The sequence below is a fragment of the Miscanthus floridulus genome, chromosome 1 (genome assembly GCF_019320115.1).
Source record: "Miscanthus floridulus cultivar M001 chromosome 1, ASM1932011v1, whole genome shotgun sequence".
In the NCBI taxonomy this organism is placed as follows: Eukaryota; Viridiplantae; Streptophyta; class Magnoliopsida; order Poales; family Poaceae; genus Miscanthus; species Miscanthus floridulus.
Genome location: NC_089580.1, coordinates 36507994 through 36524853, shown reverse-complemented (window position 1 = coordinate 36524853; position 16860 = coordinate 36507994). Strand labels below are relative to the sequence as shown.

General features: G+C 41.3%; 1 protein-coding gene across 2 annotated transcripts; it reads left to right on the top strand.

Annotated features, from left to right (window-relative positions):
- The first annotated feature begins 307 nt into the window (after positions 1-307).
- LOC136482172 (homeobox-DDT domain protein RLT3-like) lies at positions 308-15138 on the top strand. 2 transcript variants are annotated; one of them, XM_066479489.1, is made up of 18 exons: positions 308-542; positions 1174-1264; positions 1342-1743; positions 2485-2537; positions 6665-6898; positions 6996-7058; positions 7257-7473; positions 7567-7667; positions 9673-9759; positions 9840-9971; positions 10579-10719; positions 10838-10960; positions 11074-11529; positions 12061-12426; positions 12519-13169; positions 13320-13424; positions 13541-13729; positions 14568-15138. In XM_066479489.1, the coding sequence occupies exons 1-18, from the start codon at positions 528-530 to the stop codon at positions 14595-14597; spliced, it is 3456 nt and encodes a 1151-aa protein (XP_066335586.1). In that variant the 5' UTR covers positions 308-527; the 3' UTR covers positions 14598-15138. The 2 variants fall into 2 exon arrangements, with proteins under 2 accessions (XP_066335586.1, XP_066335533.1); XM_066479436.1 differs by having other exon boundaries at positions 13541-13733; positions 14568-15137.
- Positions 15139-16860: the final 1722 nt, after the last annotated feature.

Here is a 16860-nt window from a genome sequence, read left to right as displayed (position 1 = left end):
CTAGGCCCAGGCCCTGTACACTAAGGTTCGTGGGTGGGCCAAAATCCAGCGGGCTAGGGCCGGGCCTGCAGGTTGGGCCGGGCCTAATTTGCTTCTAGCTCGCCTAGCCTCCTCTGCTCCGCGCTCGCCCAGCCAACTCCGCTCCGTGCTCGCCCAGCGCCCCAGCCGCCGGCCCATCGGCCTGTGCACTGCAGCTGCCAGGCTGCGCGCAACGTGGCTACGTCGACACCAGCCCAAACAGTGCCAAAAAATCTCTCCAAAACTATCATCGTCTCCGAGGGTTTAGGCCCGAAAAAGTGCAGCTCAGTCACGAACAGCAGAAATGGCCACTCGTTGGTAGGGTTTTGGCCCCTCCGCCCATCTCCGCCGAAACACAGCCGCCCGCTAATTCGCCGACCAGCTTGCCATCACACGCTCGCTGCCGCCCCCGCGCCCCTCCCGCTCGCTTCCTCCTCCGCCCCCGTGCTCACCAACGCCAACGCGGCAACGCCCATGGTGCCCGTCTGCTGAAAACACCCGCCGCCGCCATGCCTCGCGCCCAGGTACGTGCTTCTCTGATCCATCAGCTGGCCCGTCGGCGAGTGGACTGGTTCCTGCGGGATTCAGTTTGGTTCGAGGGCGCGGGGCTATGTGGGGGCGTGATCAGCGTAGGGGGGGATGTGGTGTGACCGTGTGACGACTGAGGGCTGAGGCGTTCAGTTTTGGGTTTAATTGGTTGATTGGCGAGCTCTTATTTGCGGTTGGGTTGTGAGGTCCTGAGCGCGTGGGGTTTTAGGATCATGATTTTGGGTTTTCGCAGTGATACCATGCTTCCTGTTTGCCGCCGCCTTCTTTTACAGTGCATTTTGCGGTGGTGTTTTGTGCTCGAATTGGTCAGTGCATTTTACGGGGGTGTTTTGTGCTCGAATTGGTCTTATCTGTTTGTGTCAAATGAAGCAATTAGTGTGCGGGGGTGTTTGTGTCAAATGAAGCAATTAGTGGTGCAGTCATATATTTGTTGGCAGTGTTTGTTCTAAAACATGTAGTAGTATTTGCTGAGCAGTTCCAACCATTTTGTATTGGCAGTGTTCTTAGAATTTTAGCTCTTAACACTGAGTTACAGAGTTATTATGCGCTGGAGTTGGGATTCTGGGTAGCTTTGCTTACCTTGTACATAATTTTGGCTTTGTTCAGATGGTGACCCATGACCTTGGAGCAAAAAGGGATAATGCAGGGGCAAAAAAATCTCCCCAGCAAATCCAGATGCTGGAGAAGTTTTACTCTGGTAATTATAAGCTAATGCTTGGAAGTCCTTTATTGTTGTTATACATTTCATTGTTGCTGATATATCTTTTTATCCAGATGTACAGTATCCAAAGCCAGAGGAAATGGGAGAGTATGCAATCTGTGTTGGTTTGACTTACAGTCAGGTCCGTATATGGTTCAAAGAGCGGAGGAGAAAAGACAGGAGGGAGATGGGAGTCATTGGGGCTCAGACGGAAAGACAATTTAGAGCACGGTCCACTGGACCTAGATCCAGCAGCAGTTCTTCCTCTTGTAACCAAGCTCCTATCTATGGTATTTCACGTTCACAATCGGAGTTGGACACTTGGGGTATGAGCACTGCAGGAGAGGAAAGTAAAATTATATCACAAGTTCTGTTCCCCAAGGATTATATCCTGAGCAAAATTTTCCGCAAGGATGGTCCACCTCTTGGTAGTGAATTCGACCCCCTCCCCCAAAGTGCACATGGCTGTAACAGAGGTACACTAGCAACAATTGTAGGTTATTGAATCTTATTTCTAAATCTTTGATTTGCTCCCCCAATGGGTGAATATGTGACCGGTTCCACTAGCAGCTATGTTTATTTCTTATTCTTCTTCATTTATGTTCTCATGCCCACTTCAATTGGTATACTGTTCACTTTAAGCTGCGAAATGTTGTTGTTGGCAGGCTATTGATTCTCCCTACATTTTTGTTGAGTCATTCATTTACTCATTCTGCTATTGTGTCTGAAGTCATATTATGCATTTGCTTGATTTTGTTTGTCACTGTTCACCAATGCTGAACAATTACATTTACTTGTTTTCTGTTGTAGAACTTTAGTATAGTTTTCTGTTAACTTGGTATAAACAGATCTGGTTGGTTGGTTGATTGACAAACACTACAGGCCAAATGTTAAGTACAAGAGTCCCTTGGACAAGTGTTTGCCAGTGTTTGATTTCCTGGCAGGCTGGCACAAATGTGGCTGTTCACATCTTCTCCTCACCTGTTTAGATTCATTTCTTTGCCAAACCTTCCCTAATGCTTTGCAAACAAATTGTTGGCTACAACGAAACATGTATTTCTGATTTTCATTTAATGTTTTCTAACAGTACTGTTGCTAACATGGCCCCAATCTTTCATATACAAGTTGCATCATTTTCTTGTAGATGCAGTTGATATATACTAATGGTGCTGCGTGCAACTGATACAAATGTTCATTTTCTTACATATATTTTGCAGACACTACATGCCATCATTCCTCTGAGAACCAAAGAACTGTGAAGAAGAGAAAGGTACCATAATTCAATAACATTTAGACTGTTTACTCATGTTTTATTTCATTGGCATATTTTTTATTAAACTTCCACTATGCTATTTGTGTCATGCAAGGATATGATATTCTTTATCCAGATGAACTGGTGTTCAGTTTGATATATTCTTTTGTTTCTTTGCAATACCATACCTGTGTTTGCAAGTATTTTTGGTTATCATAAATGCAAGTTCTTACCAATGAAACAAGTTTTTTTTTTTTTGAATAAAAGGTTTCCCCTGCTTTATTGATTTAAAGCATCCACAGTTTAAGTTCCAAAATCAAGGCGCAGCACGCTCAGAAAGCCATACGGCTAGATAGGCAACAGCATAGCATAACCAATGAAACAAGTATTGGCACAGTTTGCTCAAGTTCAATAGGTTATCCTATTTGTTCTGTGAATCGGTCCCTAATAACACCCAAATTTGTACTGCCAGTCTGCCATAAAGTATCCACTGTCCCTACCATAGTGGCTACATCATTTGTTCAGATATATTTGGAAATGTCTTTGAGTGCACTGCTACTTTACACCATTTCATGGTCAGATGTAAGATTAGGCTCCACTATGCCCTTTCTTGAAATTATTTTTCTTTACCATCAACTGCGGATTACAACAACAACAACAACAACAAAGCCTTTAAGTCCCAAACAAGTTGGGGTAGGCTAGAGTTGAAACCCAGCAGAAGCAAAGGTTCAGGCACGTGAATAGCTGTTTTCCAAACACTCCTATCTAAGGCTAAGTCTTTGGGTATATTCCATCCTTTCAAGTCTCCTTTTATTACCTCTACCCAAGTCAACTTCGGTCTTCCTCTGTCTCTCTTCACGTTACTATCCTGGCTTAGGATTGCACTACGCACCGGTGCATCTGGAGGTCTCCGTTGGACATGTCCAAACCATCTCAACCGGTGTTGGACAAGCTTTTCTTCAATTGGTGCTACCCCTAATCTATCACGTATATCATCGTTCCGAACTCGATCCCTTCTTGTATGACCGCAAATCCAACGCAACATACGTATTTCTGCGACACTTATCTGTTGAACATGTCGTCTTTTCGTAGGCCAATATTTTGCACCATACAACATAGCAGGTCTAATTGCCGTCCTATAAAACTTGCCTTTTAGCTTCTGTGGTACCCTTTTGTCACATAGGACACCAGATGCTCGGCGCCACTTCATCCACCCTGTTTTGATTCTATGGCTAACATCTTCATCAATATCCCCGTTTCTCTGTAGCATTGATCCTAAATATCGAAAGGTATCCTTCCTAGGCACTACTTGACCTTCCAAACTAATATCTTCCTCCTCTCGAGTAGTAGTGCCGAAGTCATATCTCATATACTCAGTTTTAGTTCTACTGAGTCTAAAACCTTTGGACTCCAAAGTCTCCCGCCATAACTCCAGTTTCTGATTCACTCATGTCCGACTTTCATCAAGTAGCACTACATCGTCCGCGAAAAGCATACACCAAGGGATGTCCCCTTGTATATCCCTTGTGACATCATTCATCACTAAGGCAAACAGATAAGGGCTCAAAGCTGACCCTTGATGTAGTCCTATCCTAATCGGAAAGTCGTCCGTGTCTCCATCACTTGTTCGAACACTAGTCACAACATTGTTGTACATGTCCTTATTGAGCCCGACGTACTTCGTTGGTACTTTATGTTTGTCCAAAGCCCACCACATAACATTCATTGGTATTTTATCATAAGCCTTCTCCAAGTCAATAAAAGCCATGTGTAGGTCCTTCTTCTTCTCCCTATACCGCTCCATAACTTGTCTTATTAAAAAAATGGCTTCCATGGTTAACCTTCTGGGCATGAAACCAAATTGGTTCATAGAGACCCGCGTTATTGCTCTCAAGCGATGCTTGATAACTCTCTCCCATAGCTTCATAGTATGGCTCATCAACTTATTTCTCCGGTAATTAGTACAACTTTGAATATCCCCTTTATTTTTGTAGATCGGTACCAATATACTTCTCCTCCACTCATCAGGCATCTTGTTCGATCGAAAAATATGGTTAAACAGCTTGGTTAGCCATACTATAGCTATGTCCCCAAGGCATCTCCACACCTCAATTGGGATACCATCCGGTCCCATCGCCTTACCTCCTTTTATCCTTTTCAACGCCTCTCTGACCTCAGATTCTTGGATTCAACGCACAAAGCGCCTATTGGTGTCATCAAAAGAGTCATCCAACTGAAAGGTTGTGTCCGTATTCTCACCATTGAACAATTTGTCAAAATACTCTTGCCATCGATGTCGGATCTCATCCTCCTTCACCAAGAGATGCTCCCTTTCATTCTTAATGCACTTAACTTGGTTGAAGTCCCTTGTCTTTCTCTCACGAACCCTAGCCATCCTATAAATGTCCTTCTCTTCTTCCTTCGTACTCAAATGTTGGTAAAGATCCTCGTACGCTCTACCCTTTGCCACACTTACAGCTCGCTTTGCAGTCTTCTTTGCCACCTTGTACTTCTCTATGTTGTCCACACTCCTGTCATGGTACAAGCGTCTATAGCATTCTTTCTTCTCCTTAATAGCCCTTTGGACTTCCTCGTTCCACCACCAAGTATCTTTAGCCTCGCCTCCATTTCCTTTGGTTACTCCACACACCTCTGAGGCCACCTTCCGAATGTTGGTTGCCATCTTCTCTCACATGTTGTTTATGTCCTCTTCTTCCTTCCAAGAGCCCTCTTTGATAACCCTTTCCCTGAATACCTCTGACGTCTCCCCTTTCAGTTTCCACCACTTTGTTCTTTCATTCTTAGCTTGTTTATCCCTATGGGCACGCACCTGAAAACGAAAGTCTGCCACCAAAAGCTTATGTTGAGAAATAACACACTCCCCTGGTATCACCTTGCAACCCAAGCATGCTCGTTTGTCCTTTCTTCTTGCGAGGACAAAGTCAATCTGGCTAGAGTGTTGTTCGCTGCTGAAGGTCACTAGATGAGATTCTCGCTTTCTAAAGAAAGTGTTGGCTATCATCAGGTCAAAAGCTACCGCGAAGTCCAGAACTTCCTCCCCCTCCTGATTCCTACTACCATACCCAAAACCTTCATAAACTGTCTCGAAACCTGCGCTTGTAGTACCTACATGCCCATTAAGATCTCCTCCTATAAAAAGATTCTCACTAGTAGGTACAACTCTAATCAGGCCATCTAAGTCTTCCCAGAACTGTCTCTTAGCACTCTCGTCGAGGCCTACTTGGGGGGCATACACACTAATTACGTTCAAGACCATATCACTAATGACAAGCTTGACTAAGATAATCCTATCTCCTTGCCTTCTCACTCCCACCACACTATTCTTGAGGCTCTTATCAATCAAAACTCCTACTCCATTTCTATTCGCGACTGTCTCTGTGTACCAAAGCTTGAAACCTGTATTGTCCACCTCCTTCGCCTTTTGACCCTTCCATTTAGTCTCTTGAACGCATAATATATTTACACGCCTCCTATTCGCGGTATCAACTAATTCTCTTAACTTACCTATAAGCGACCCTACATTCCAACTACCTAAACGGATCCTAGTTGGTTCGACTAGCTTCCTTACCCTTCGCACCTGTGGACTCAGATGTGAAGACCCTTGCTCATTTTTCACTACACCCGGGCGCCGATGTAAAGCGCAACTAAGGATGTGACGACCCGATCCTTGCTCACTTGACACCGTGCCCAGATCGCGACACGGCGCGTCACGGGGGTGACGACCCGGCCCTTGCTCATTTAACACCATACCCGGGTTCCGATATGGCGCGTCGCTAAGAGGGTTACGCTCCAATGGTTTTCTTTCGGGTTTCATCTCCATTAGAATGGCTAGATTTAACGTTGGCTCGCCACGTCTATCACAACCCTCCTCCTTTACAAGGGCTTGGGACCTGCTATGTTGAGATAAAAAAATAAAAAAAAACGCTGATTGAAATTTTCATACATGTCAATGTGAGCTGAAATAACTTCCAGTACCATTTCACATTTTATCTTTCTAGTCCATTGTTATTTTCCTCAGAAGTTCTTTATTGTGTCCCATAAACTAAAAATATCAGTTCATATTATTTTCCATGTTGAGCTTTCTGACATTGCACCATGTATGTTATCAAATTGTTCAACTGCAGATCATGGAGTCTACTACTACTAACCAGAGATCTGATGTGTATGAGGATACCACTCCTGTGCGGAAACAAGGAATTGGCAAAGGTCTCATGATAGTGTGGCATGCCATGTATTCTCATAACGTGAAATGCCAAAGCGGCCCAAATTTCATTGATGAAACTGGTTGTTTGAGGTCCCTTAGACCGTTTGATGATTTTGATGGATTAGAAAATCGTGATAATGGAAGGAAGACTCAAGTAAAGTCTCATTTGTTTGATGTTATTTGGTGAAGATTATATTGTCATTACAGAATTAGCCATTCACAAATCTTTTATGGTTCCTACCTATGTGCAGAATCAAGGTATGGCACGGAAAAAGATAGTCAAAAGGAGTAAAGTTCTAGCTAATAGAAAAAAGGTATTTTTCTTGCTTTGCGCGAGGACTAAGAAAAAACAGAAAGCTTCTACAGACTACAGTAGCATTAGCACATTTACTAAGTTGTCCATTTGGAGGAAAAACAAAACCTTTCAATTTTGACAGTTTACTTTCTGGGTCATATGAGTGGATTATGAATTTCTATTTTGTTGAACAATGCTGATGATTTCCTCTGTATAGGTGCCATGTAAGAGAGTTACTGGTCCAAAGGTGCATCCTCCAATGGATTGCCATCTTTCAGTTGATAAATCAGAATCTTCAGAACTACAGACTGAACTAGTGACTTTAGTGGATGATGAGGAGCTTGAGCTCAGTGAATTACAAGCAGGTCCCAATCCATTAAGATGTTCAGCTCACCTGTCTTCAAGTGGTAGACATGACTGCCCCCTTTGTAAAGGTTTGCATATCCGTCTCAATAAGTCATCCCTGTATGTACTCACCTTCTGTAGAAAATAATTTTTTATAAAGTATTAACTCATTTATGTTGCAGATTTACTTGCCAAGTTTCCTCCACAAAGTTTGAAGATGAAAAAGCTATTTTCTACAAAACCTTGGGAGTCGTCACCTGAAATGGTGAAAAAGCTTTTTCAGGTCATATGAATAAACCACTACTTTTCTTTATTATTTTTTGTCATCATCATCGTCATCATCTTCTTCACAGACCTGATCAGCTGATCTTGCATAAGAAACACTTAATATTAGCATTTCCATCCAGTTTTCTTTTGTGAATAATGTAGCACATTTTCTCAATAAAAGTAGGCACATTGTGCTGGCTTCCAGTAACCATCCATCGCGATTGCATGTGTTAATTCAGGAAGTTGGAATGCTTTTACTCTTTTAGATACTGAGATGCGACTTCTTCATTATTATTGTAATTCCATTTAGTTTACTTTGGAACATCAATACCTAGAGATGAAACACATGCTATACATGGTTTTAGTAGCTTCAAGTTTCAAGTAGTAGTTCTGGGAAGTCAAGGATAGAGAAAAATTAGCCGAAACACTCTTTTCCCCATGGAGCAACTTGACCCTTAAGAAATCAGTCTCTAGAAACAATTCAATCTAATATAATCTTATCTCTAGACAGCAAAGCATACCATCTTATCTCTAGACAGCAAAGCATATCCTAGAGGCACCACAAACACTACCACATTGTTACTGTTTGCACGAACAATAGGCGTGAATGAACAGTGCACTGGCCTTAGCATGGCCTGGACTGCTCCACGGCATGTGCCCTAATGTGCCATGGCGCTCTTCAGGTCTCCTCTTGAAGCATCTGGATGAAGTTGACAGCAAGAAGGAATGAAGGATTTACCCTGGGTGCACCTCATCTGGAACACCTACAATACAAATGGATGATTTTCACTTGCTTGGCTTGTTCTGGTGGGATGTAATGCTATACAACAACAACAACAACAACAACAACAAAAACAACAACAACAAAGCCTTATTCAGAGGGCCTTTTTTCCTGCTCAATAGGAGATGGAACAACTGTTTAATCTGGACTGGCATATAGAACGGCATGCAATGCAACAAAAATTCTTTAAGACTCTTCCCCCTTTTGTGAAGAATGGCTCCATGCAGCAGCATTGGGTGCAGCTTCTGCATCAGATGTTAGAATTACTTAGGTATAATATGGGACACTGGTTTGCAATTCTTCAGTATGATAGTCATAGGAAAGAATGTCACTACATCTTCTTCATGTAAATCCTCATAGTGGTAGCTTGGCAAATCTGGAAACAGAGAAACTGATATACATATATTTTTATATTTCTAAGGAAAACAACCAAATTTCAAGAACTGGAAGACAGGCTTCAACATTTTGCATTTTGTTGCAATCACATAGGACAAAGGAAACTCTCAGACCATCTCTCTTCTCTTTGTTTCTCCTGTATAGTTTCTCTTCTGTGAACTGCCTTTTTACCTTGCGCCGTTCCAGCATTCGTACAAGTTTTAGTTCCCATTTATTCATTTTTATTAATACACTGCGGTAAAAGAACCTCTTGGACCATCTCCCTCATTATTTCACTGGTTTATCATACAAAGTTTTTGGCTAGTGGTCATCCTCTCTATGGCCAAATCTTAATCAGCAAATTCTTCAAGAATTCCCATGCAAGTAGGAAGAAGTTATCTTCTGTCATCAAGTAATAATGATATTCGTTATGTAACCGATTAACTTGCCAAGAAATGAATTCAGTTGTTTCCTGCAGTGATATGCACGGGTTGATGCCACTGGGCCTTGCATACTAGATGAATCTTTGCACTTCAGTAGACTCATGTACAGATTTTTGTGCTGTTGGAAGCATATGCATGTGTGACCTAGTCCTAGCATTGTACATCAGCTCGATCCCACTTTAAACCTTACTGAGAAGATGGGCACTTAGCCCAAGAATCATTGAAGCTTGTAAGATAATCAATGTAGCAGCCACAAGAGTTGGGAAATTCGCCATTAAACACCGTAACTTTATTTAAGCGCCTTGGATGCTCAGAACAGTTACATTTTATATGGGCCATATGCTTAGTTGATTTTCCTCTACCTCATTTTTGTTATCTAATGATCGGTACACATATATTGATTGGAGAATTAATCCTGACAGGTTATCCGGTTTGTATACGCTCATTTTGGCAGTATTGATGTCCACCCCTTCACATTTGATGAGTTTGTGCAAGCATTCCATGACAAGGTTCAAAATTTTGATCAGTTTTCTTTAGAATTAAGACGTTTTCTTGTTTTACTTTCCCATAATCCAAATGTGATGTCCAGGACTCCTTGCTGTTGGGGGAAGTACATGTTGGTCTTCTCAAGCTACTGTTGTTAAAGGCTGAAATGGGAAGTGATGGTGTATTTGTTCCACGATCTTCTAAAGACTGCAGATTTCTCAGTTTCCTGAACTTTGTGAGTTTCAAAGTGTTTATTATAGTTTATTTCAATAGTTGAGCTAATCATTTCCCTGAAGGGGCAATAAGATTACATCTGGTAATTATAGGAGCAATTTTGTTACCCAGTTGTACTAGCTTGTACTGTAGAGTTGTTTGTTGTAATTTACTAAAGGTATTTTTCAAGAAGCACATCAAACAATAGTATGTAAGTATAGTCACTTTACTAATGTAGAATTGTAGCATCGCAGTTTCATCTAACACTATGAAGTCATTCATCAGACAGAATGCTGACTAATGTCTGAACACTTTGGAGTACCTTCATATTTATAAATTGCCTTTTTTGTTTGGTGGAATGAGGTAGCTTGACTATTTTTTTCGGGGTTGCACCGGAGTTGGTTCTTTGATCAGATAAATGATAAAATGGTAATTGCAAAAGTTCATGGACGCAGACCTGCAAAGCTTGCAGCTAGGGAAAATACTTGCTTTTCATAAAGCATATGCAAATAATGGAACAGTTCAAAAATTATTCTACAATACTATGTGTTGATGGGTAATTTTTGGTCTTCCAAAATCAATGTGCTTCGACGAAGCATTTTTTTTCTTCTGAAGATGTTTTTTTCCAGGTTAGAGAACAAGAATTCGATGCCAATGTTTGGATCAGGTCGCTGAATGCTCTTACTTGGGTTGAAATACTTCGTCAAGTCCTTGTTGCTTCAGGCTTTGGGCCAAAACAGCATTTGCTGAATCAGGAATTCTTTAACAAGGTATTACGGGTAGCTAAGCATTCTAAAGTTTTAAATCGATCCATGTTGCTACTCTCTGCAAATCTGCTAGTGATCCAAGTATCTTTAGTAGTAAAATTCTTTTGGTACCTTCTTCCAGGAGAAAAACCAAATGGTTAAATATGGTTTACGTCCCCGCACACTGAAAGGAGAATTGTTTGCACTGTTGTCTAAGGCAGGAAGTTGTGGGTTAAAGGTTTCAGTACTAGCCAAATCATCTGAGGTATTTATCTTGTTAGTATTGGAAATAAATTGTTGATATTGGTAACAACTTATTTTCCCTCTGTTTTTTAACTGAATTTGTCTGTAACATTTCCCTGATTTTTATCTTTTCAGATTATTGATCTTAATGTTTCAAGCCCATTAGAACTAGTGCAGTTGATCTCTTTAGCTCTCTCCAGTGACATCACATTATTTGAGAAGATTGCACCTTCTGCGTATCGTCTCCGTGTTGACCCCAAAATTAAAGGGGAAGAAGATTCTATATTAGATAGTGATGATTCTGGAAGTGTTGATGATGAGGAGGATGCTAGCAGAAGTGATGATGGATCTGATAGTTCACAAAAGTTCAAATTTCCTGAGAATGAAAGTAGACTTGCTCGAAGGAAGGAGAAAAATGCACATGAAAGTCCAAATAAATGTAGTGAAATTGATGAAAGTTATTCAGGTGAAAGATGGCTTCTGGCATTGATGGAAGGCGAGTATTCAGATCTAAGCATTGATGAGAAGTTGGATTGTTTGGTTGCTTTGATAGATGTTGTGTCTGGTGCTGGTTCTGTTCCAAGACTTGAGGTAATCTTTAGTAATTATTCAGCACTTCTCACTTGCAGTGTGCCATCTTTGTTCTCAAGAAATTTTACTTAACTTTACTGCCAGTTTGACTATCAGATACATGAAAGATTGTTACTCTTTGATTCTTTTTTATTGGAAGAGAGACGATCCATAAGTGTGCCATTATTCTCCCTCTGTCCACTTGTCCAGAAAGGGATGCAATTCTAACATAGTATATAGTCAATGCATACTAAGTTTGACCAAGTTTATGTAGAAAAGTATCAATATTTATGATACCGAATAAGTGCCATTAGATTCTTCATTGAATATATTGTAATATTATAACTATTTGATATCATAAATATTGATAAATGTGGTCAAACTTTAGGTAGTTTGACTAAGGAGAGAACTAGAATTTCATTCTTTTCAGGGCGGAGGTAGTACTTATTATGTGTAGTGTAGGTTGATCACTGTTTCCTGAAAATATCTTTTTCCTCACTTGTATTGTGTTGAATAACTGAAGCGTATCCCATTACTTTTCATTTCTTTTAGGAACCACAAAGAGTCTTGCATAATGTGCCAAGAGTGCATCCACCACAATCAGGTGGGAAAATAAAGAAATCAACAAAAAACCTTTGTCAATATAGCGATGAGTCCTTAAATGGATCAGGAAGTTTGGATTGTTGTCATCAAGGCCGACCAGGAAGGCGAAAAAATCAGGATTACACCACTGACCCTGGAAGGAACGATCTGCCTGTCGCTGCTCATGAACCACAAGTTGTTCTCTTAGGATCAGACCGTAGGTATAATAGCTATTGGCTCTTCCTTGGTCCTTGTAGGGAAGATGATCCAGGGCATCGTAGGGTCTACTTTGAGTCCTCAGAAGATGGTCACTGGGAGGTGATCGATTCACCACAGGTTGTCCACATGCCAACTCTACTCAGATATCAATTTTCTTATTTGAGGTTAATTTTGTAAAATTACCTTAGCCTTTTTTGGGGTCATTGCAGGAATTACTTTCCTTGCTATCTGTCCTCGATAGCAGGGGCACTAGGGAAGCACATCTCCTTACATCGATGGAAAAGAGACAAGCCTGCCTTTTTGAAGCCATGAAAAAACATGTGGAAGGAGGGAAGGCAGCCAGGCTTCCAGCCTCATCTGATTCATATTGCTCCCAGGCAAGTAGTGGAGATGGAGCTTCGCCCAAGACAAGTAGTGTAGATGGAACTTCACCTGTATCAGACATTGAGAACACTTCTGTTCCTACAAGCCTCAAAGATAGTAATTTGGATTCATCATCTGCCATAGTAATTGAAAGTGGGAGGAGAGGTGATGAAAAAATATCTATGTGGGAACGGTTGCAAGCATTTGATAAGTGGATCTGGACTTCTTTTTACTCCATCCTTACTGCTGTTAAAAGTGGCAAGAAGTCATTTAAGGAGTCACTAGTTCATTGTGAAAGTTGTCATGATCTATATTGGAGAGATGAAAAGCACTGTAGAATATGCCATTCAACTTTCGAGGTTGGTTTTGATCTTGAAGAAAAATATGCTGTACACGTGGTGACGTGCAGGGAACCTGAGCTTTCACATGAGGTGCCAAATCATAAATTTCTGCCATCACAGCTACAGGCACTTAAAGCAGCCATTCATGCTATTGAGGTTAGTATTTCAAAACACATGCAACTCCTATGCAGTTTCATAATCGGGATCAATTTGTCCACACATAGGATTATAACCTACTTATTCAAATATATTGAGAAACACATGTTTCTAGTCGGATTTAATTTTCTTATAATCTGTCACATGTAGGCATCTATGCCTGAGGCAGCTTTTACTGGTTCTTGGATGAAGTCTGCTCACAAGCTGTGGGTTAAGCGGCTGCGACGAACGTCATCATTGCCAGAGCTTTTGCAGGTCAGTAAAAGATTTTCAGGTCTTTATTTTTGTTTTTTAATACCTGAACCTTCCATTGCAGTAGTATGTTTAGTTTCTACCGCCTTTTCTCTTACCATGCTTATATTCTGCTACAGGTTCTTGTTGATTTTGTTGGGGCAATGGATGTTGATTGGTTGTACAAAAGTTCATCTTCTGCGAGATTTAGAACATATCTGGATGACATCATTGTCTACTTTCAGACAATGCCACAAACAACATCAGCAGTTGCACTTTGGGTTGTCCAATTGGATGCCCTCATTGCGCCTTATTTGGATAAAGCCATGGCAAGTATGTTTTTGCTCACAATCGCAATGTCTAATGTTCGTAGTCATCTTATTCCCCATAGCTGATGATGCATCTGATTTTTGTTGCAATGTTGTCTTTGGAAAAATAACAGTTTCAAAGTACTGAGGTCTAGAAGCTGCATTTATGGTTCATTGTGTGCTATCAATTACTATCAGAGTTTCATAGTCAAGCAACGGCTGGTTTGGTTTGTAGCCACAAGTTAGGCACTTCCTTAGTGAAGTTTGGATTTTGGGCTACTGTAGCACTTTCGTTTTTATTTGGCAATTAGTGTTCAATTATGGACTAATTAGGCTCAAAACGTTCGTCTCGCAATTTCCAACCAAACTGTGCAATTAGTTTTTTTTTTCGTCTACATTTAATGCTCCATACACGTATCGCAAGATTCGATGTGATGGGTACTATAGCACTTTTTTAGGAATTTGGGGTTCAAACTAAACACGCGCTTAGTGTGTTGGTTCACACCACAACTTTCTAGCCCTATGCCCTAGATGTCACTAAAGTAATTCACAACTGTGGTGCCCATTTTGTTGGCCACACCTTTTGTGGCTGCCACGTTTTGCCTAAAACCTTGGTTGTGGCAAAGTTAGGCGCCAATCAAATAGGAATATTCATACTGCTTGAAAGATATTTGTGATTGATATTCAACTTTGTGGAAGGCTTCGCTGTATATGTTCTTGCATGGTATTATCACTAACACTTACAGACAAGAATTTTGGTTATTATAAGTTGAAATTTCCACTTTGTAGTTTCTATCTGTTCCTGTGCCTTTTTGTTTGTTATTTCATCAATTTACATTTTGTTGATTCTATGATGCAGGAGGACAGGTGGCGTGTGCTAGGTAGCTAGGAAGATGGATTTTTTTGCGTGATGCTCAAGCACCCCGAGCTGACTTCTTTTTCTGGCGTCATTTGCAAGTTTTTTCTTTATGAAAGCTTTTCATCTAGGTGAGGGAACATGGGTCCTCTTTGAGCTTGAGAACAAGATCTCGCAACTTGCTGTAAATCATGGAATATATTGTTTCCTCGGAGCATTGTGTCATATAGTAGACAACGGAAAAGTTTTGTCAATAATCGTTGCTGCGGATATGTGAAAGTTTTGGCTTTCCTTGTAGCGACACAATTGGGGTGTAGGCCATTTCTGAAACAGACTGCTGTCTGTAGGTGGTGCTGGTTGGGACTTGCTACCAGCTGCGCCCTCCTTAGTTTTAACGAAGGGGTGGTTATAGTTTTGTTCCTTCTATCTCTGTATATGCTACGTGGCTCGTCCGTGAACTTTCAACATTGGGTGCGCCCTATTTTTGTATGGTGTATAACCTGTTTTCCTAATAGAGTGGCCGTTGGAGTCTTGGAGACAACACACATGCAGCTGCAATTTGTTAACATGTAAACCTGGGTTGGTTCCTAGCCCCCCTGTTTTACTCATATACATGACAGTTGAGTAGTTGACACATCACACTTGCTTATTCGTTTCGTTTCGTAAAGTACTCCAGTACAAGACGGTGTCGAGCCCCATGATCGGCTGGCGGCTGGTCCAGCACATGTTTCGGCCGCCACACAGCGGAGATGTGGCAGAATCGCTTAATTTAATGTCTTATAGGAATGCTTGTCTTTTATTAGACATTAAACACTCGAGAGAGAACACTAAACTACTCGGTTTCGTCGGGCACACCTCAGGGGAGAACTTAAAAATCCACATTTTTGTCATCAGGATCACAAATGAGAGAATAAAACTTACATCATTTGTAACCATTTTTTACATCACTTTTAATCCAACATCAGAGTATAATATTTATTAATATAACAGCGGAATGAAATCATGTTATCAGAGTTATAAACAATTTAATTGAACAGCGGAATAAAAACATGTGAACAGAGTTATAGCGGAGATAAACATCTATTAATGACACGATGAAATATTGATACATAGACTACAACAACAGATTATGAAACTTTCATTTATAAAAGTATTTAGTGAGAGTTATAAATAACAACTACGATCGAAGCGTAAAGGAAATCCTCTCTGAGCCTACCAGGAGGAATCCACACACAAAGGTCAGCTCAAGCCTCCACCTATTACCTGCAACAGGGAGAATAAAATCTTAAGTACTCAATTGTACTCAGCAAGACTTACCCGACAGGAGAAAAGAAAAGACTTCAAGGATATGCAAGGCTATCTGGCTCGTGGATTTATTGCATTTATAGGAAGCATTACTAAGCGTGCATCCTTATGTTCGATTTTTATTAATAGCCGCATTGGTTCATTAACTAACCATTCTATGTAAGCACCTGTGCTACTTTCAAGCAGGTGGTAAGCAATCAGATTTCCTTTGTCCATCTTTCATCTTTCATCTTTCAGTTCTTACTACGATGCTAAACCGGAGACAAGCTGTACCGGATAGCCCGACGATTCGCGAATCAATGCCCCCAGCTGGGTACCCCGAAAACACACGCCCGCTTGTACCCCAGGCACAAGCAGGACCAACGCATCACTCTCCTGTCCCGGATGTCCAGGTCCCCATCCAAACTAGGACTCCAAGCCCCCGCCCCTGAGTCCCGGACTCAGTGCGGCGCAAGGACCTCCTCCACCAAAAACAAACCCTGACAGTCGGTCCGGAAAGAGCCAGATCCGCGATAAGAGAACAACAAGTCTTCCAAGCACCCATACACAAGTATGTGCTCGGGATAATAAGTTTGTGACCTGCCTAGAGTCTTATGCAACGATCGGTCCTTAACCGACCAGACAGGAAAAAACAGTGTAACTAAGCTATGCCCCATGTCCACGGCGACACAACTCCTTACACTCACCAATCCCAAACCATATCCCTGCCCGGTCACCAGTTTTCCTTTTCACCATTTATATTCTCCATGTGGTAGTAATATATTTTCTATCTCTCGCGAGTGACAGGCAATCACTCGACTTCTATCGGAGTCCTGTAGCATAGCATTCTACACGATCCTGTCATACTAGTAAGACTCATAGGAATAAAGATATATATGCAAGTGAGTTTCATTCAACTCCTTAAAACTTAATGCACAATTATAATTTAAACTGCAGAAAGATAGGGGTTATGCACTGGGGCTTGCCTGGGTAAGATATATTTAAAAGTTAG